Raw genomic sequence first — 21,961 nt, forward strand, 5'->3', positions numbered from 1 at the left:
CATAATTTTCCTGCCTTATGATGCCATCTATTTTGTGAAGTGCACCAGTCCCTCCTGCAGCAAAGCACACCCACAACATGATGCTGCCACCCCCGTGCATCATGGTTGGGATGGTGTTCTTTGGCTTGCAAGCATCCCCCTTTTCCCTCCAAACATAACGATGGTCATTATGGCCAAACAGTTCTATTTTTGTTTCATCAGACCAGATGATATTTCTCCAAAAGGTACGATCTTTGTCCCCATGTGCAGTTGCAAACTGTAGTGTGGCCTTTATGGCGGTTTTGGAGCAGTGGCTTCTTTCTTGCTGAGTGGCCATTCAGGTTATCGTCGATATAGGACTTGTTTTACTGTGGATATAAAGAAATACATCCACAGATACACCTCCAATTGACTCAAATGATGTCAATTAGCCTACCAGAAGATTCTAGAGCCATGACATCATTTTCTGGAATTTTCCAAGCTGTTAAAAGGCACAGTCAATTTAGTGTATGTAAACTTCTGACCCACTGGAATCGTGATACAGTGAATTATAAATTAAATAATCTGTCTGTTAACAATTGTTAGACAAATGACTTGTGTCATGCACAAAGTAGATGTCCTAACCGACTTGCCAAAACAATAGTTTGTTAACAAGAAATTTGTGGAGTGGTTAAAAAACTAGTTTTAATGACTCTAACCTAGGTGTATGTAAACTTCCGACTTCAACTGTACTTACACAACATACAAGGGCAAGTCAACTCAAAATTGTAGGCCTCAAAGTATGTAGGCCTACAGGGACTCTGAACGACAGTATAAAACGACGAAACCATCAGGTTAGTGGGTGGGGATATTTAAGGCGGTTCTACACAGCATTTTCACCAATCACTGCGGTCAGATTGACGCGTGAGCGACTGTCAACGGGCCAGCTGAGCGCAAAAGAGTGAACAGCGAACTGGGCTAGAAGTTCAGTAGACCAGCACAACCAACGCAACGAAGGAAACTTTGACAGCGGACCCTATTTTATCCAACTTCTAAAGCATTTGTAGGCTAAAGGTTGTGGATTGTAGGCTTACCTTTAGTGAATCGGTGAAAAGGCTGTACAATCCTTGGCAGTGTTCTGAGACTGTACAGCTGCCTACTGCTTCTGAAAGACAACTTGCATCTGAAATGGACTGTGCGTAAAGAGCAGAGAAATTACTTCATCTCGATTTGACTTTCAATATTTTTCATTGTGTATGTTATTTGTTACTTGAAAATTGTTGCGTAAGTGGACTGATTCGGACTTTCGGGGAAATTCCATTTGTCACTGAACTTTGCAAAAGAAAACATGACGGCTGATAAGGACAAGAAAAGGTAAAGTAGATTTGTTTAGATTTATTGTTTGGCCTATTTGTTCTTAGATGTATACATTTTATAAGAAACTATCATGTTTAACCTACTATCAACACGATAAATGCTAGGCCTAGTAAGCGATTTTCCTCGCAATAAATGAGTGACATTTCGCCGAAAATTTGTAGCTCGGAGACCTGTTGCCCTTTAACAAATAGCGCGCTGTACTTTATAGGGTATATTATTAGAATAAAATGTTCCTTATAGAACTAAAAAGGCTTCCATCACTTGCTACATATATGGAACCACAAACAGTTCTATATATAGAACCATTTATAGGGTTCTTTGATAGCAACCGTAGAGGTTATTCTTCACTAAACCAAAATTGTTCTATATAGAACCTTGCATGGCGACATTTATTAATTATACTACTATTAAATAGTAATATTTTGAGCTAAGAATATACTTTTTATAAACAATTTAATAATGGACAAAAGAATACCAGCATAGTTTTTAGAATTTATTGTCTTTATATGCAAACATAGTTTGGAAATATGCACTGATGGCCAGGGAGGCATCTCTGTTTGAATGATGGGCCAGGTTAACACTGGTGACTTCTTTACAACACAATAATAAGACCCGGCGCCAGGATAAAGTTACTAAAGGGGCTCTGGAAATCGCCGAGATTGCAACATTTTGGCGGTTCTTGCATTGGAATGATATTGAATTCTGCTTATTTCCCGCTATACCACAATAAACATATAGTTCAAATGCAGAGACTCCAAGATCATGGAGTGCTTTTGAAGTGACAGGTTGGCACGAAATCTGTAGCCTTTCTCTGCTGCGCTGTATCAGCGTAAAACACTGGCCTTCTAGCAGTCGTAAGGACAAAGATTCAGCAGGAGGCAGGCAGATAAAAGTGCAAATGAGTGTCGGATTTATTTACACAGCGCTGGTGTTTCAAATATGATGGTGATGTTTACAAATATATGTACAAAGTTCTGACTTCAAAATGTCAGTACTCAAAAGAAAAAGCCTGTTTTAACCAGAATTCAGGAAAAACCTGTTTTAACCAATAAAGCACATGTGGGGTCTACCAGGCTCAGATACAGACTCCTCTTGAGTTACCCAAAAGTGAACTAACTAGAACATCCCCAAAGGGAATGAAATACATTTAGCCGCACCTATTCTTGGCAAGCAGGCCAGGTATATCTATAGATAGCTAAAGCGCCGCGTTCACACAACATTAAACATGACAGAGAAACCAGACACATGTTCTCCAATCAAAGACAATGAATAAATTGACAGCAAACTGTTAAATGCAATTAAATAAACCACACGTTATTTATCCACAAGTGTTGCGCAGTTTGTGAGCTCTCCAAACACCTTTTCCACTTGGAGAAGGAGAATGTTATGAGTGTATATTGTATTTAATGAATTGCCAAAAATTTTCATAACCAAACATTCAAAATAAATGGGGGAATATGCAGGGATTAACAGTAACTTCACTGATGAATATATATTTCGTGGTGCATTGATAAACATTGACAAACAACTGGAACGCTGATACAAATATCCCGCAGGAATTGTCAGGAGTTAGTGCGCAATAGTGGAGAGAGACATGTCTACAGTCTTCACGACACACCTGGTCTCCACATTTTAAAGTATGCTGAAGTCACGTTCCTAACACATAAGCAGTAACCTTAATTAACATTGTCAGGAGATGTTCCCTTCGTCTGAAATCATCATGGTTCAGTATTTCTAACCACCCCCATTAAACGCACACACTCCCTAAACGAATGGACATGTGACAGCCAGGCAGAATGGCACATTCCAAACAAGCACTGGGTACATGATACATATTGACCAACATGGTATGTCCATTTAGTGAATGTAGATTGGCGGAGCAAATAAAGGAACATCATAGAATTTACCCCGAGGCAGATGAACACTTTGCTCAGGCCCTAAACACTGTCCACTAAACTTTTGGCGATACTGGTGCACAAACCTCCATGCATGGGCCTTTGTTGAAGCAGGTAAAGGAGCATTCCATCCCAAACGATGCACAGTGGACACTGGGGTTGTCTCCAGATCCCCCAGCAGTTACACAACTTCCTTGCCACACTCAGGAACATTTTAGAGATGCCGCCATTTTCTCCCAAGCCCGGGTGCTCTCCTCTCCAGACATAGGAGAGAGCTCGGTCATAATCAATTCAGTGTCAGTCAATGTCAGGATGAAAACCTCACACATCCCATCATAGGGCAGGACACTCCTGCAGAGTGCCCCCTATAGGAACAGCAGAAGAGCAGGAAGGTCACAGTTCGGCCTCCAACAGGACCCAACTGGTAAACTTGATCACGTTATTCACTTAGCCGTCCACAGAGATGACAAACATTTTCCCTGCTTTTTCTGGAAATACAAAGGAGTCCTACCTAACCACCCCAGTGGCTTTCCAAAGTCCACACACACACCGTGGCGTGCTCTGTCCATTGTGCTGACAGCTCAGCGGAGATACAGATCTTTTTTTTCCGCCAACCTGTTAATCAACTTTTTTGCTATTTTTACATAGGGACATAAAACTAAAACTGAGGTGCCACAAGATTCAACTGAGGGGGCTAAGTCCCTTTTAGGCCCCTTGTGGAACTGGGTATTAATACAATATAATATACTTTGTCTATTAGTTACAGTGAGCAACAAAAATAGGTATTCTGTTCTCAACCCCCCAATCATACAGTTGAGAGGAGCACAGGTTTTTAAGTGCCTTAATTAAGTGCACAACCATAGGGGAATGTTTTGATGATGTGAACCCAGCAGCCCTCCAGCTGTCAGATCGATACTGTCATTTTTACCCCAGCACCCAACCTGGGATTCAAACTGGTCACCTTTCAACCACAGGTTCAACTCCTGCCACAGGTCCATCTCCTTATCCACTGGGCTACCTGCTTGACTGGTACCAGAGGAGAAAAACGAAGCAAAAACACGAGTTCATCTTCAGAAATAATCATGAGTTCATCTGATAAAAGGAAGACAAAATGTTACGCAGTCTTATAATTATTATGATGTAGAAGAGCATTTTACATGCAGGTGTCAGCAGCACCTGAAAGAGAGATCCTTCTGATAGTTCTGGGTTACTGCCAGACAGAGCACAACATAGTTTGTTAAGAGTAGTGAAATGATTAACTAGGCTATTGAATCACCAAGACTTATTATACATAATTTATTATAAATAATCTATATATACAGTTGAAGTCGGAAGTTTACATACACCTTAGCCAAATACATTTAAACTCAGTTTTTCACAATTGCTGACATTTAATCCTAGTAAGAATTCCCTGTCTTAGGTCAGTTAGGATCACCACTTTATTTTAAGAATGTGAAATGTCAGAATAGCAGTAGAGAGAATGTTTTATTTCTTTCATCTGACCCAGTGGGCCAGAAGTTTGCATTCACTAAATTAGTATTTGGTTGCATTGCCTTTAAATTATTTAACTTGGGTCAAACGTTTCGGGTAGCCTTCCACAAGATTCCCACAATAAGTTGGGTGAATTTTAGCCCATTCCTCCTGACAGAGCTGGTGTAACTTAGTCAGGTTTGTAGGCCTCCTTGCCCGCACATGCTTTTTCAGTTCTGCTTACACATTTTCTATAGGGATTGAGGTCAGGGCTTTGTGATGGCCACTCCAATACCTTGACTTTGTTGTCCTTAAGCCATTTTGCCACAACTTTGGAAGTATGTTTGGGGTCATTGTCCATTTGGAAGATTCATTTGCGACCAAGCTTTAACTTCCTGACTGATTGTCTTGAGATGTTGCTTCAATATATCCACATACTTTTCCTGTCTCACGACGCCATCTATTTTGTGAAGTGCACCAGTCCCTCCTGCAGCAAAGCACCCCCACAACATGATGCTGCCACCCCTGTGCTTCACGGTTGGGATGGTGTTCTTCGGCTTGCAAGCATCCCATTTTTCCTCCCAACATAAGAATAGTCATTATGTCCAAACAGTTCTGTTTTTCTTTCATCAGACCAGAGGACGTTGCTCCAAAAAGTGCAATCTTTGTTTTCATGTGCAGTTGCAAACCGTAGTCTGGCTTTTTTAATGTCGGTTTTGGAGCAGTGGCTTCTTCCTTGCTGAGCGGCCTTTCAGGTTATGTCGATATAGGACTCGTTTTTACTGTGGTTATAGATACTTTTGTACCTGTTTCCTCCAGCATCTTCACAAGGTGCTTTCCTGTTTTTTCTGGGATTGATTTGCACTTTTCGCACCAAAGTACGTTCATCTCTAGGAGACAGAACGCGTCTCCTTCCGGAGCGGTATGACTTCTGCGTGGTCCCATGGTGTTACTTACAGTACGTACGTATACTTACAGTACGTACTATTGTTTGTACAGATGAACGTGGTACCTTCAGGCATTTGGAAATTGCTCCGAAGGATGAACCAGACATGTGGAGGTCTACAATATTTTTTCAGGGATCTTGGCTGATTTCTTTTGATTTTCCCATGATGTCAAGTAAAGAGGCACTGAGTTTGAAGGTAGGCCTTGAAATACATCCACAGGTACACTTTAATTATGTCAATTAGCCTACCAGCTGTTTAAAGAATAGTCAACTTAGTGTATGTAAACTTCCGACCCACTGGAATTGTGATACAGTGAATTACAAGTGAAATAATCTGTCTGTAAACAATTGTTGGAAAAATTGATTGTGTCATGCACAAAGTAGATGTCCTAACCGACTTGCCAAAACTGTAGTTTGTTAACAAGAAATTTGTGGAGTGGTTGAAAAACGAGTTTTAATGACTCCAACGTATGTGTTTGTAACCTTCAGACTTCAACTGTACCTCCCCTCAGTCAGCAACAGTCTTCTAATGGCTTCATGAAACAGACTAGTCCCCTCAATTGACTCCACACTGAAATATCGGAAAAAAATCAACAGTTGGTTATTTGCCCATGTTGGACTGGGTCTGTAGCTCTATTTGGCATATCCCATAATAAAAATCATGTATATTTCAAAGAGTTTGCTTGTAAAGTGGCAAATTAAAGTAGCCTAGCTTTTTCTGTTTAGGTAGCTAGCTAAATTATCTTACAAACGTGCTCAAATTCTAATAACGTTTCAACTTTATTTATCTAGCCTATAATTTATCATATGACTTGGGTTTCATATATTTTAATTAAATAGTCAATGTTGCTTACCTTGATACATTGAAAAATAACATGCTTACTGGTAGGCTAACATTAGGCTACTTGCAAGCTGTCATACTGGAATTCTTCTCTGCAGATGCTCTCATGCTCTGTGAGCTATTATCAGGTCTGTCCAGAGATGTTCAATCAGGTTCAAGTCCGGGCTCTGGCTGGGCCAATCAAGGACATTCAGAGACTTGTCCCGAAGCCACTCCTGCGTTGTCTTGGCTGTGTGCTTAGGGTCGTTGTCTTGTTGGCAGGTGAACCTTCACCCCAGTCTGAGGTTCTGAGTGCTCTGGAGCAGGTTTTCATCAAGGTTCTCTCTGTACTTTGCTCCGTTCATCTTTGCCTCAATTCTGACTAGTCTCCCAGTCACTGCCGCTATAAATATCCCCACAGCATGATGCTGCCACCACCATGCTTCACTGTAGGGATAGTGCCAGGTATCCTCCAGACGTGATGCTTGGCATTCAGGTCAGAGAGTTCAATCTTGGTTTCATCAGACCAGAGAATCTTGTTTCTCATGGTCTGAGAGTCTGTAGGTGCCTTTTGGCAAACTCCAAGCGGGCTGTCATGTGCCTTTTACTGAGTAGTGGCTTCCGTCTGGGCGCTCTACCATAAAGGCCTGATTGGGGGAGTGCTGCAGAGATGGTTGTCTTTCTGGATGGTTCCCCCACTCCACAGAGGAACTCTGGAGGTCTATCAGAGTGACCATCGGGTTCTTGGTCACCTCCCTGACCACCTCCCTGACCAAGGCCCTTCTCCCCCGATTGCTCAGTGTCACCGGGCAGCCAGCTCTAGGAAGAGTCTTGGTGGTTCCAAACTTCTTCCATTTAAGAATGATGGAAGCCACTATGTTCTTGGGGACCTTCAATGCTGCAGAAATGTTTTGGTACCCTTCCCAGATCTGTGCCTCGACACAATCCTTGTCTTGGAGCTCTACAGACAATTCATTTGAACTCCGTGCTTGTTTTTTGCTCTGACATGCACTGTCAACTGTGGGACCTTATATAGACAGATATGTGCATTTCCAAATCATGTCCAATCAACTGAATTTACTACAAGTGGACTCCAATCAAATTGTAGAAACATCTCAAGGAAGATCAATGATAACATGATGAACCTGAGCTCAAGGCCAGCATCCTGGAGTCGCCTCTTCACTGTTGATGTTGAGACTGGTGTTTTGTGGGTACTATTTAATGAAGCTGCCAGTTGAGGACTTGTGAGGCATCTGTTTCTCTAACTAGACACTAATGTACTTGTCCTCTTGCTCAGCTGTGCACCGGGGCCTCCCTCTCCTCGTTCTATTCTGGTTAGAGCCCGTTTGCGCTGTTCTGTGAAGGGAGTAGTACACAGCATTGTACGAGATCTTCAGTGTCTTGGCAATTTCTCGAATGGAATAGCCTTCATTTCTCAGAGCTTGTCATCGAACCCACAAATGCTGATGCTCCAGATAAACTAGTCTAAAGAAGGACAGTTTTTTTGCTTCTGTAATCAGAACAACAGTTTTCAGCTGTGCTAACATAATTGCAAAAGGGTTTTCTAATGATCAATTAGCCTTTTAAAATTATAAACTTGGATTAGCTAACACAACGTCCCATTGGAACACAGGAGTGACGGTTGCTTATAATGGGTCTCTGTACGCCTATGTAGATATTCCGTAAAAAATCTGCCGTTTCTAGCTCCAGTGGTCATTTACAACATTAACAATGTCTACACTGTATTTCTGATCAATTTTATGTTAATTTAATGGACGAAAAAGTTGCTTTTTTTTCAAAAACAAGGACATTTCTACGTGAACCCAAACTTTTGAATGGTAGTGTATATAACCTTTATTAGTAAAGGGTTCTTTAATCTCATCTGAAGAACCAGAGGGTTCTATATCAAACCCCAAATAACCAGTTTTCTAAGAGTGTAACCCTCTAATATAGAAAATGCGCTGTAAGCTACAGTCAGAGACGGTGGGGCGATTTCTTTTTTGACAGGGGTGCAGGATTTTTTGTTGTTGTCTAATTTACATTGCCTTCAGACAGTATTCAAACCCCTTGACTTTTTCCACATTTTGTTGTGCTGCAACCAGAATTTTCACTACAGAGATACAGGCGTCCTTCCTAACTCAGTCGTCGGAGAGGGAGGAAACTGCTCAGGGATTTCACCATGAGGCCAATGGTGACTTTAAAACAGTTACAGAGTGATAGGATAAAAAACATTGTAGTTACTCCACAATACTAACCTATTTGACAGAGTGATAAGAAGGAAGCCTGAAAATATTCCAAAACATCCATCCTGTTTACAACACACATACTGTAAAAAATGTGGCAAAGCAATTCACTTTTTATATGTTTGGGGAAATCCAATGCAACATATTACTGAGTACCACTCTCCATATTGAATTTTTTTTTTACCCCTTTTTTGTGGGTAATTGTTTTAGTAGCTACGATCTTGTCTCACTGCTCACAACTCCCGTACGGGCTCGGTAGAGACGAAGGTTGAAAGTCATGCGTCCTCCGATACACAACCCAACCAAGCCGCACTGCTTCTTAACACAGCGCGCATCCAACCCGGAAGCCAGCCGCACCAATGTGTCAGAGGAAACACTGTGCACCTGGCAACCTTGGTTAGCGTGCACTGAGCCCGGCCTGCCACAGGAGTCGCTGGTGCACGATGAGACAAGGACATCCCTACCAGCCAAGCCATCCCTAACCCAGACGACGCTAGGCGCCACCCCACGGACCTCCCAGTCACGACAGAGCCTGGGTGCGAACCCAGAGTCTCTGATGGCACAGCTGGCGCTGCAGTACAGCACCCTTAACCACTGCGCCACCCGGGAGCACTCTCCATATTTTGAAGTATATTAGTGGTGCATCATATTACGGGTATGCTTGTCATCATTAAGGACTGGGGAGTTTCTCAGGATAAAAAATAAATGTAATAGAGATAAGCACAGGCAAACTGCTAGAGGAAACCCTGGTTCAGTCTGCTTTCACCAGACAGGAAAATAACCTTAAACACAAGGCCAAATCTACAATGGAGTTGCTTAAATTCGCTTGAAAATCTATTGCAAGATCTGAAAATGGTTGTCTAGCAATGATCAACAACCAATTTGACAAAGCTTGAAGAATTTTGAAAAAAATAATTGGCAAATGTTGCAGCTTTTCTCTTATTGAATTCAACTCTGACATTTTCCTTTTTCTGCCCGTAACCATAAGCATTTGGCGACTGGTATGTAGGCTATTAGGCTCGCGTACAGTTACTTCCTAAAGTTTAGGCTTACACTCTAATGCCAGGTAGCCTACAAGCATGAAATAAAAACCTCAATGTAGCCTAGATAGGCTATAAATTGCACAATAATTATACATTTACAGATTTTTGAAGGTATTGTTGTCTCTGTTTTCTCTTTATACAGCCCATGGATATATCTGCGGGGAATGGGGGTTATGAGTCAACCCATCATCATCAGTAGGCTATGTAGGGCTAATGAAGAGTTAAAAAAACAGAATCTGTTAAACAGACATAGCACACATTATCTGCTTAACAGAACTTCTCAAAGTAATAATAAAGATAGTCTATACAGTAACTAGAGTGGTGAACAGGGAAAGAGAAAGAGAGTGATGAGAGGGAGAGTGAATTTCAGTGGCTGTAGCCTACTTCATCTATAAGGAAGGTTTTCAGAAGGCATAACACCTCTAACTTTGACTTTAATCTCAGACCTCAGAGCAAAACTAAATAAAACCCTGTGACCATTTTATATTAAGAAAATGGACTAAAACATTCTGGGAACCACAAAGATTGCCACATACATGTACAGTACTACTGTGTAGTATGTAGGTATTGAGTATTGCCTGATGGTGAGCCTGTAGTTCTGGTTTACAGTACGCAGAGCCCACAGCGTACTGTACTTCAGCCTATGGCCCCTACAGCAAAAAAATACATGGCGATAACTGTTCCCGAGCAGTGGTGACTTGTGAAGTCGTGTTTGTTTCACTTATTAACTTATTTACTGGTATCAGTTTTCACTGCCCACAGCTTAGTAATGGTCTATCCCATGTGCGAGCCAAATCATGAAAAATATATTTAACATCTTCTAATTCTTAGCTCCTTAGCTCTCCTCCGGCTCCCTAGGAGAAGACAGTGGATTTGTGCGTCCTTTAGTTCTGGAGCGTTTTCTGTATTGTTTGAGTAAAAGGGTTAGATAGAGACACCATATCCCCATGAGGAGAGCAGTGTGAGAGAGTCTAGTAATGAGATGAGCGCCTCTCAGTCTGCGCCAGCCTCGTGACTGCACTGAAGAGCTTTCTCAAACACACACTATCAGATCAACCCCAAACATCCAGAACATAAACAAGACAGGTATTAAGAATCGAACAGGGACACTAAATCTTTATGATCAGGAAATCATGGACTGGAGGGGCTGTAGAGAATGAAGTGACATTTCCTTTGGGCAGAGAAGGGTTTCCCATTAGACATAACAACTTATTCAACACAAGAGACATGTCGGCAGCCATCTTAGAGAAGACTACCAGATCACTGGTTCAATGAGGTTAGAGATTAAAAAGAGAAAGCCCCAAGGGTGGGTGGGTGGGTGTGTGTGGTGTGTGTGTGTGTGTGTGTGTGTGTGTGTGTGTGTGTGTGTGTGTGTGTGTGTGTGTGTGTGTGTGTATATTAGGCCTTGCCATTTATTACAAGTTTAAATAACTAGTCTTTATGGCATTGTCAATGGGGTGAATCATTGCTTCTGGCCTGGCTTGTACAGCAATGTTTATTTCAGCGGTGATATTGCATACTTAGTTTTATAGACCATGTGTTATTGTGAAAGGATCCACTTATGGGATAATTTGATGTGTTTATTTACTTACTGTTCTCATATGGCTATACAATAACAATGTACAAGCTGCATGACAAATGTAAGTATCCACTTTTTTCCCCCATTCATTTATCATACGTTTCATAAGTAAAGGATCTGTCTATTCCCATGTTTTTCACGTACTGTCACCACAGCATTTATTCTCATAGCTAGCACTGTGAACTGATAAAGCATTCTGGCTTTCTACACCAGTCACTTAGTGCTGGTCTGTTTTGGTTTGTGGCTTTCGTGAGGTTATGTCAACTTTATTATGGAGTTCTCGCTCTCTCTCTCTCTCTCTCTCTCTCTCTGTCTCTCTGACTCTCTGTCTCTCTGACTCTCTCTCTCTCTGTCTCCCTGTCTCCCTGTCTCTCTGTTTCTCTGTCTCTCTTTCTCTCTGTCTCTCTCTCTCTGTCTCTCTGTCTCTCTCTCTCTGTGTGTGCGGCTTGTTCTGTGATGGGACCTCTAAAGGAGCCAGTAGCCTGTTAGGGAGTAGAAAGGCCCTGCTTTGGCCAAAGCCCCTGTCAACTCAGCTATTCAGTCCATTGGCCTGTGCAGACAGAGCTGGCACTGTGCCCACTGCCTTGCCACAGCGCTATCCTAACATTACCCAAACATTGACATACCCCACTCAACATTTTTCCTCTAGGCCATGATTACAGATTGGCCATGGTATGAAGAGAGATTAACCAAATTCACACTAAGAGACATCAACCAAATTCACACCGAGAGACATAAACTAAATTCACACTGCGAGACAGTATGTGGTTGCTGGTCCCACACCTCTTGAAGGTCTGTGTCTGTCTTACCTCAATTTTTCTGGGATCCTTTTCAAAGTAGTGGATCAAATGGGGCCTTGTAGTGGTTTAGTTCTTTCCATCAGTATTGAATATGACTTGACATTGAGTAGATGCCTGACTGGCGTTGAGCAGAGAAAAGAGAAGAGAGCCTAGAGAGGGCCAGGCAGTGTTATACATGTTGTGTCAGGTAAGTGCCCCTAGGAGACTTGGCACTAAAGATTTTTGCTCTCTAATCCAGAACTTTACTCATGCACAGACACACACACACACACACCCACGCACGCACACACACACACACACACACACACACACACACACACACACACACACACACACACACACACACACACACACACACACACACACACACACACACACACACACACACACACACACACACACACACACACACACACACACACACACACACACACACACACACACACACACACACACACACACACAGACCCACACACACACACACACACACACACACACACACACACAGACCCACACAGACACACACACACACATACACACACATACACTGTTCAAGCCAAGCAAAGTGCAGGCCTTATACTCTCCAAGATAATGACTAAGGTCTCAGTTTGGTTTCTCTTTCACAGTCATTTGATGGAGCTTTAAATGGCAGGCTAGTGGCACAAAAACTACCTCTGTGTAAGACCACTGTGCTTGTGTGAGGTTTTAGGGCTCTTTTAGAGTTTAATGTGAGGGTTTTAAAGAGATAGAGAGGGAAACAGTATTTCCCAGCTGTATGGTGTCTCTAAACTGAAACATGCCGTTTATTGTGACAAGTTCTCAGAAGGGGTCGGGAACGCAGGCTTCTGAAATCCCAGCCCCAACCCCGCTGGAGAAACAGCATGGGGGAGGGGCTGAATTCTTGGTGTTCTTCATATCCCTGTCTTCTCCCCCCCCCTCTCTCCATTCAACTTCATCTGCGTATCTGCAAGTTGTTGTTGTAAACCTTCTTCAGTAAACTGTCACCTGGTCCTTCCAGCCCCCAGCTTCCTCTTCCTCCAGCCAGCTTTACCGCAATGCACTTGCTCACGTCAGCTGGCCCCAGTCCAGCCCTCAGTCCCAGGCCCATTCCCGTCAATACCCCCTTTTTACTGGAGATATTAGTATGTCTGTATAGAACTTTATCCACTAAGCCCCTATGTCTTTGAAGCTATGATTCATAAGGTTTTTATACACATCTTGGGCCCTTATGACACAATATTGTATTGAGCTGATGGTACTCATATAGGATAGGCAGCTCTTTGGCCCAGACTGCAAGCCTTATAAAGCCTGTGTCTGCCCATGTAGTTATGGCTTGGAAGTTACTATTAGAATGTGCCAAAACAAGCAGTGCAACTTGGCAGGGTCGTGTTTCGGAGGATGCATGGCGCTCGACCTTCGCCTCTCCCGAGTTCGTAGGGGAGTTGCAGCGATGAGACAAGACTAATTACCAATTGGATATCACGAAATTAGGGAGATAAAGAGATAAAAGTACAAAAAATACAAACACATAAAATAAATGTGTGCCAAAACATTTAAAAAAAAGTTTTAATCCACTGTCCACATGCTGGACAGCAACTCAACTGCATAAGATCTAACGTGTGTGTTATAGTAGTTCATCAACCAACGTCATTTGAAATTAGTCATTTTGCATTGGAGGTAGGCAGGGAGACACTGTGACAGTAAAAGCATGGATCAGAGGTGCATTTCCTTCTTACTAAATCCTAATCTTGAGATTATACTTAAATCACATCATTTTCAGCTGTTATCTGATAAAACAGTGGAGAAAGATGAAAGGCAATGAAACAACTCTAGCCACTCCCTCCTTCCCTCACTCTCACTTAAATCATTATTCTGCCAAGGCAGCGGTTGCCTAGTTTGTATGCAGTGGCAGAGCGGCACTGGGCAACTGTGGTCCGCCACCTGTGTTTTTGAATATTAGCCCATCACAGTCAGCAAATCACAGAAGAATGTTTATCCTCCAGAAAAATGTGCCTGTGGCTGCTATGCAGGTGGTCTTGCCTGTTAAGATGTCAAATATTTGTTGACAATCTCATTAAGATGTTGAAGTGGCACGAGGGGAGAATGATGGACAGATGTGTGGTGTGGCACATCAAGTTATGAACATGAAGATGTGGGTGGCCGTTATGGCGTGGGAAGGGGGAGCAGGGGGCAGCCATCGTCAGAACGGACTGGGCGTGATCCCATCATGCCTTTCAGTGAGTGTATCAGATGGATCAGCCATCTCCTCTTATCTCCCTTCCCCTGATTGAGAGCAGCTCGTTGGGCTGCGCTGCACTTGGTTGGGCTGGCGGCTGGTGGCTAGCTGGCGGGCGCTGTTTGTTTGACTGTGTGCAGGAACACTATGTTCCAGAGGATCAGAGATTAGCCCGGGCCGTATTGTTCGCTGTTTGTGTTTAGCAAGACGCCACTACCACAGGAAGACAGACTGTAAGCATGGAAGGTGTGTGTGTGTGTGTGTGTGTGTGTGTGTGTGTGGGAGGGAGGCGTATGGTCTGTTCGAATTATGTGACCTGAAACCACCTTTATCGACATTACATTTTTTATTGAATACAGATGGCGAAAATGGAAGCCGTGTGAGTAACCTTCTTTTGGTGCTTAAAATACAAATCTGGCCCCTTAGCTCTTCCTAACTCTAATGGTGTTTCTGTTGTACTCCAGGCACAACAAATAGTGCATGAAAATACCAAATATTAAACAAAACCTGTACAGGCGAGAGGAATGTAGCTAGCGCATAGGTGTTTAATGATCAATTCTTTGCTACTTATGTAAGCTGGAGAGACGGAGAGGGAGGGCTGGAGGAGAGAGAGTGACAATGATTCCTGAAGAGAGCAACACTTTGTTTTGGTCCCTCATCACGGAGATGTTTTTTTTGTATTTAGGTGTTGATTTAAATTGTTGGGAGAAATGTTGAGATTTTTTTTTCTTTTCGTTTCTGTTATGCAATGATACTAGCTAATAGCCCCCAACTGTTCATAAGCTATAGCCAAATTCAGATGAAGAAAACCGAAACCGCCCTGTTTGTCACTACTGCTAAATGGCGCACATCGGAGGTTACTCATGAGCGGAGGCCCTCAAGCGAAGGATGAAGGCAAGATAACAGAAATGATGTACTATTAAACAACATTATGCCAAGTTCACAAGGCCTCTGATGATGTGAGACCCCAGGCAATTGCCTGAGTTGCCTAATGGTAAGTCTGTGACACACACACCCACACAAGCGTCCCGGTAACGTCCCGCTAGCGTCCATGTAGCGTTCATGTAACGTCCCTGTAGCGTCCCTGTAACGTCCCTGTAACGTCCCTGTAACGTCTCTGTAGCGTCGGTGTAACGTCCCTTTTAGCGCCCCTGTAGCGTCCCTGTAACGTCCCTGTAACGTCCCTGTAACGTCTCTGTAGCGCCCCTTTAACGTCCCTTTTAGCGTCCCAGTAGCGTCCTGTAACGTCCCTGTAACCCAGTAGCGTTCCTGTAACATCCCGTCCCTGTAACTTCCCTGTAGCGTCCCTGTAACATCCCTGTAGCGTCCCTGTAACTTCCCTATAGCGTCCCTGTAACATCCCTATAGCGTCCCTGTAACTTCCCTATAGCGTCCCTGTAACTTCCCTGTAGCGTCCCTGTAACTTCCCTATAGCGTCCCTGTAACTTCCCTATAGCGTCCCTGTAACTTCCCTATAGCGTCCCTGTAACTTCCCTAAAGCGTCCCTGTAACTTCCCTATAGCGTCCCTGTAACTTCCCTATAGCGTCCCTGTAACTTCCCTAAAGCGTCCCTGTAACTTCCCTAAAGCGTCCCTGTAACTTCCCTGTAACTTCCCTAAAGCATCCCTGTAACTTCCCTGTAACTTCCCTAAAGCGTCCCTGTAACTTCCCTAAAGCGTCCCTGTAACTTCCCTGTAACTTCCCTAAAGCGTCCCTGTAACATCCCTATAGCCTCCCTGTAGCGTCCCTGTAACTTCCCTGTAGCGTCCCTGTAACGTCCATGTAATGTCCCTGTAGTGGCTTGTATCTAGCCACCTGGTTCTCTACCACCCCTGTCCTACTTCACAGACTGCCCATACCTTGTAGGTCCTTCAGGGCAGTTCTGGAAGGGAGTGTATGTATATTTTGTGTTTCCTAAGCATTAGTTTGTTATGACATTAACCTTCTGACAGAAAAGGAGACGTGGGGAGGGATGAATGACACAACAGAAAAAAGTTAGGTTGGAGTGCTAGGTTAGGTATGTTGAAGCAATGTCTTTGACTGACATGTTAATCAAAAACAGGAAAAAGTGGAGGTGTGGCAGCCGCATTATTTTAACGTAGGCTGTCACTCACAGTGTCAATGGGGGCGTTTTTTGATATAGGTTTTGGTTTAAATAGGAGGTAAAGCAAGGCCCCTGCGGCTTTTCTGCAGAGCAAATTCTCCAGTGTTAAATCAACATTTCACACTGGTCCATTTCACACTGGTCCAGTGTCTATACGGTTCCACACTTTTCAGTGTTAAATTAACTCACTGTTAAGTGTTTAGCCTTATTTGCATATTTCTAAGAGTGCCTTGCCTTTTTAATTAATTATAGAGTAACCACCCATGACTGTATTTGTTAATGAAAGAGACATGGTTGTTGTGTTCATAGATTTTTTGTCCTCTGGCCGTCACCAAGTGAGATCCTAAGTGAATATGTTATCATTCAAATAGAATTCTTTAGCACAATATAACACATTTCAGAAGGCGTTATTTTGAGGGCCTAGTTTTACCATAATACAGTGGCCTGAAACTCATGGTTTACAGGCAAAATCAGGCCTGCAAGTGACATTATGCCGGCTTGCAAAGGGATGTGTAATTCCTATTGGAATCCAGCCGGAACGGGGATAGGAGCATGTCAAATCTGGTGTCAAGTGCAAGCTAAGAGTCTATATTTTTTAAATAAATTAAGGCATACACTATATAAATTATTCAACAATTTTCTAACCTAAGTATTGGAATAGGCAAAGGTTGCAAAAGGGCTTTTACAGAATAATGTAGGCATAAAGTTCCCTGCCAACTAATATCAACACTTATATTTCGTTTTGGAGAAATGATTTGCCTTGTGTAAGTTTAAGAATCCTGTCCCTTTGAGATCTTTAAGATATTTTCTAATTTATGTCTCTTATGAGGAGGGAAGATAAGGAAAGATCACATAAGTAACAAGTAAAGGTAGAACTACCAATTAGTTATATTGATGTTATTGATATCTATTTGGTTTACAAATTATAAAGTGGTTAAAACTCTAAATTCTGTTACCAAATTGGTCCAGTCCGGACCAGACCAAATCTGAACCAATCATAGACGTCTATGTTTCACAAGTTTGGAGAGCACAGCACAGTATAGTAGAGCACAGTAGAGTACTGTGCTCTAGAGTAACATAGAGTAGAGTTCAATACAGACCACAGCTGAGTTGAATACACTATAATGTACTGCATTGTACTGTACTGTACTGAGCTCTACTGTACTGTACTGTATTGTACTCGACTGAGCTCTACTGTGCTGTACTTTGATATCCAAATTTGTGAAACATAGACGTCTACGATAGGTTCAGATTTGGTCCAGTTGGACCAACCAAATTTGGTCTTGTTTGGGGGTTAAAATAATAGCTAGTGTGTAGAATAATACTCAAATATACAAAGGTGGATATTGCATATGTCTAACTTTGTGTATGTATTTAGGATACATTACCATAAAGAGAATGACATTCATATCCATAATTATTTTTTTGTGTAGTACAGTTAAAAACTCAGGGATAGTTTACCAAACTTCTGTTACCAAACTTTGCATCATTAAGTGTGTTTTTGCAAAATGTTCTATGTAAATTGGTCAAATAAACCAGTTGTCTGGTTTGTTAAACTTTGAAAGCTATGGTTTTTGTTTGGCATACATTTTAAAGTGGAAAATCGGAGTCTCAGCGCAATTCCCTTACAGTGGAATTCCCTTACAGTGGAATTCCCTTACAGTGGAATTCCCTTACAGTGGAATTCCCTTACAGTGGAATTCCCTTACAGTGGAATTGCCCATAACTCAAAAAAGGTTGATGGAAAAGAAAGAATTCCCAAAGAAAATGAGGGGAAATGGATATTGCTACTCCCAAGTGTATTTGTTGCCTAGACGTTTACCAACAGAATGTGTGAACCAGACTGGTCCTCATTAGGTAACACCCCTACTGGATGAGGACCACTCTGGTACTATCTCATGACTCTGGAGCAACAGTGCACTGAGTTCAACATGCTTATATGTGTAGGATCTTAATTTGATCTCCCCTTTGCAGGAGAATGTTCCTGCAATGCAAGAAAAGTAGAACATGTAGTGTATTTGAGGTTCAAAAAGGGATTCTGAAGTTTATCATTTCAACTTTGAAATTTCAGACTTGATTTTCCCTCACAAAAATGCATCAACCCCTACAACAATGTCCATGAATTATAATCCCCACACTAATGAATGTTTCCCTCTTGCTGCAGGATGATCAAATGAAGATCCTACATACTACTGTATATCACACTATTGTGTCACATTAAACTCTTACAAAGTTCAACACTCTGCTCTTCATAGCTGTTCAATCATAGCTACATCTCAAAATGTCAGACTTGTTCTGCCTTTTTTAATCCTCCTTAACAATGTGCCTGGGCCCCTGGGGCCTTGTGACTTGCCACAGCTAGGAGTTTAAGTAACATCAGCGTTAATGTCAGGTGATGTAGAGAACAGTAGAGAATGTCAGGTATGCATTCTCTGCCAAGGGGCCCTGAATTTATCAGAATACATGCTGGGTCGTTCCATGTCATTTCTGCAAGCCATAACACCCACCATCTCAGATTGTTCTGAAACTGTCTGAAATTGTCGTTTGAAATAAATAAGATTAGCATTCATGCAACATTATTTTGTTAAAAGCTAATTAATTGCCCCAAAGATTCTGGCCCCTAGATGGTGCTTTTCCCTTCAATGTTAAAAAGTTAGTTCAACCAAATACAAATGTACATATTGGTTTCCTTACCCTGTAAGCAGTTTATGGATAAGGTATGAGAGCACCTCCATGCTTTGGTGTTGTTTACCTGGTCACTTTTTGAAATGCTAACTTTGTTTAATTTGTGGCACAAATCCAATGCAAATCAATGGTACCTACAGTGCATTCGAAAAGTATTCAGACCCCTTTATTTTTCCCAAAAATGTTAACGTTACAGCCTTATTCTAAAATGTATTCAATTATATCCCCCCCTCATCAATCTACACACAGTACCCCATAATGACAAGGCAAAAACAGTTTTCATTTTTTTTAAACAACAACTGAAATATGAAATTTACTTAAGTATTCAGACACTTTACTCAGTACTTTGTTGAAGCACCTTTGGCAGTGATCATAGATCATAGTGATCATGGCACACCTGTATTTGGGGAGTTTATCACATTCTTCTCTGCAGATCCTCTCAAACTCTGTCAGATTAGATGGGGAGCGTCAATGTACAGCTATTTTCAGGTCTCTCCAGAGATGTGCAATCGGGTTCAAGTCTGGGTTCTGGCTGGGCCACTCAAGGACAACCAGAGACTTGTCCCGAAGCCACACCTGCGTTGTCTTGGCTGTGTGCTTAGGTTTGTTGTTCTGTTGGAAGGTGAACCTTCGCCCCAGTCTGAGGTCCTGAGTGCTCGGAGCAGGTTTTCATCAAGGAACTCTCTGTGCTTTGCTCTGTTCAACTTTCCCTCGATCCTGACTAGTCTCCCAGTCCCTGCCACTGAAAGACATCCCCATAGCATGATGCTGCCACCACCATGCTTCACCGTACAGATGGTGCCAGGTTTCCTCCAGATGTGATGCTTGCCATTCAGGCCAAAGAGTTCAATCTTGGTTTCATCAGACCAGAGAATCTTGTTTCTCATGGTCTGAGAGTCCATTAGGTACCTGTTGGCAAACTCCAAGCGGGCTGTCATGTGCCTTTTACTGAGGAGTGGCTTCCGTCTGGCCACTCTACCATAAAGGCCTTATTGGTGGAGTGCTGCAGAGATGGTTGTCCTTCTGGAAGGTTCTCCCATCTCCACAGAGGACCTCTGGAGCTCTATCAGAGTGACCATCAGGTTCTTGGTCACCTCCCTGACCAAGGCCCTTCTGCTCCGATTGCTCAGTTTGACCAGGTGTCCAGCTCTAGGAAGAGTCTTGGTGGTTCCTAACTTCTTCCATTTAAGAATGATGGAGGCCACTGTGTTCTTGGGAACCTTCAATGCTGCAGACATTTTTTTGGTACCCTTCCCCAGATCTGTGCCTCGACACAATCCTGTCTCGGAGCTCTATGGACAATTCCTTCAACCTCTTAGCTTGGTTTTTGTTCTGACATGCACTGTCACCTTCGGGACCTTATATACAGTTGAAGTCAGAAGTTTACATACACTTCGGTTGGAGTCATTAAAACTAATTTTTCAACTCCTCCACAAATTTCTTGTTAACAAAGTTTAGTTTTGGCAAGTCGATTAAGACATCTACTTTGTGCATGACACAAGTAATTTTTTCCAACAATTGTTTACAGACAGATTATTTCACTTATTCACTGTATCACAATTCCAGTGGGTCAGAAGTTTAAATGCACTAAGTTGACTGTGCCTTTAAACAGCTTGGAAAATTCCAGAAAATTATGCAATGTCTTTAGAAGCATCTGATAGGCTAATTTACATCATTTGAGTCAATTGGAGGTGTACCTGTGTATGTATTTCAAGCCCTACCTTCAAACTCTGTGCCTCTTTGCTTGACATCATGGGAAAATCAAAAGAAATCAGCCAAGACCTCAGAAAGAAAATTGTAGACCTCCACAAGTCTGGTTCATCCTTGGGAGCAATTTCCAATCTCCTGAAGGTACCACGTTCATCTGTACAAACAATAGTACACAAGTATAAACACCATGGGACCACACAGCTGTCATATCACTCAAGAAGGAGACATGTTCTGTCTCCTAGAGATGAAGAGTGCAAATCAATCCCAGAACAACAGCAAAGGACCTTTTTTAAAAACCTTTATTTAACTAGGCAAGTCAGTTAGAAACAAATTCTTATTTTCAATGACAGCCTAGGAACAGTGGGTTAACTGCCTTGTTCAGGGGCAGAATGACAGATTTGTACCTTGTCAGCTTGGGGATTCAAACTTGCAGCTTTTCGGTTACTAGTCCAACGCTCTAACCACTAGGCTACCCTGCCACGAAGATGCTAGAGGAAACAGGTATAAAAGTATCCATATCCACAGTAAAACGAGTCCTATATCGACATAACCTGAAAGGCCGCTCAGCAAGGAAGAAGCCACTGCTCCAAAACCGACATTAAAAAAGCCAGACTACGGTTTGCAACTGCACATGGGGACAAAGATCGTACTTTTTGGAGAAATGTCCTCTGGTCTGACGAAACAAAAATGGAACTGTTTGGCCATAATGACCATCGTTATGTTTGGAAGACAAGGGGGAGGCTTGCAAGCCGAAGAACACCATCCCAACCGTGAAGCATGGTGGTGACAGCATCATCCTGTATGGGTGCTTTGCTGTAGGAGGGACTGTAGGAGGGACTTCACAAAATAGATGGCAAGGGAAATTATGTGGATATATGGAAGCAACATCTCAAGACATCAGTCAGAAAGTTAAAGCTTGGTCGCAAATGGGTCTTCCAAATGGACAATGACCCCAAGCATACTTCCAAAGTTGTGGCAAAATGGTTTTAAGTACAACAAAGTCAAGGTATTGGAGTGGCCATCACAAAGCCCTGACCTCAATCCTATAGAACATTTGTGGGCAGAACTGAAAAGGCGTATGCGAGCAAGGAGGCC

General features: G+C 42.5%; 1 protein-coding gene across 2 annotated transcripts in view; it reads left to right on the forward strand.

Annotated features, from left to right (window-relative positions):
* The first annotated feature begins 870 nt into the window (after positions 1-870).
* The window catches only part of LOC112224583 (endothelial PAS domain-containing protein 1), a 51,831-nt gene continuing 30,740 nt past the window's right edge, over positions 871-21,961 (forward strand). For both annotated transcript variants that reach the window (XM_024388216.2, XM_024388217.2), the window contains exon 1: positions 871-1,332. In XM_024388216.2, the coding sequence (XP_024243984.1) occupies positions 1,307-1,332 (26 nt within the window). In that variant the 5' untranslated portion in view covers positions 871-1,306. The remainder of the gene's footprint in view (positions 1,333-21,961) is intronic.

The sequence above is a fragment of the Oncorhynchus tshawytscha genome, linkage group LG25 (assembly GCF_018296145.1).
Source record: "Oncorhynchus tshawytscha isolate Ot180627B linkage group LG25, Otsh_v2.0, whole genome shotgun sequence".
Taxonomy (NCBI): Eukaryota; Metazoa; Chordata; class Actinopteri; order Salmoniformes; family Salmonidae; genus Oncorhynchus; species Oncorhynchus tshawytscha.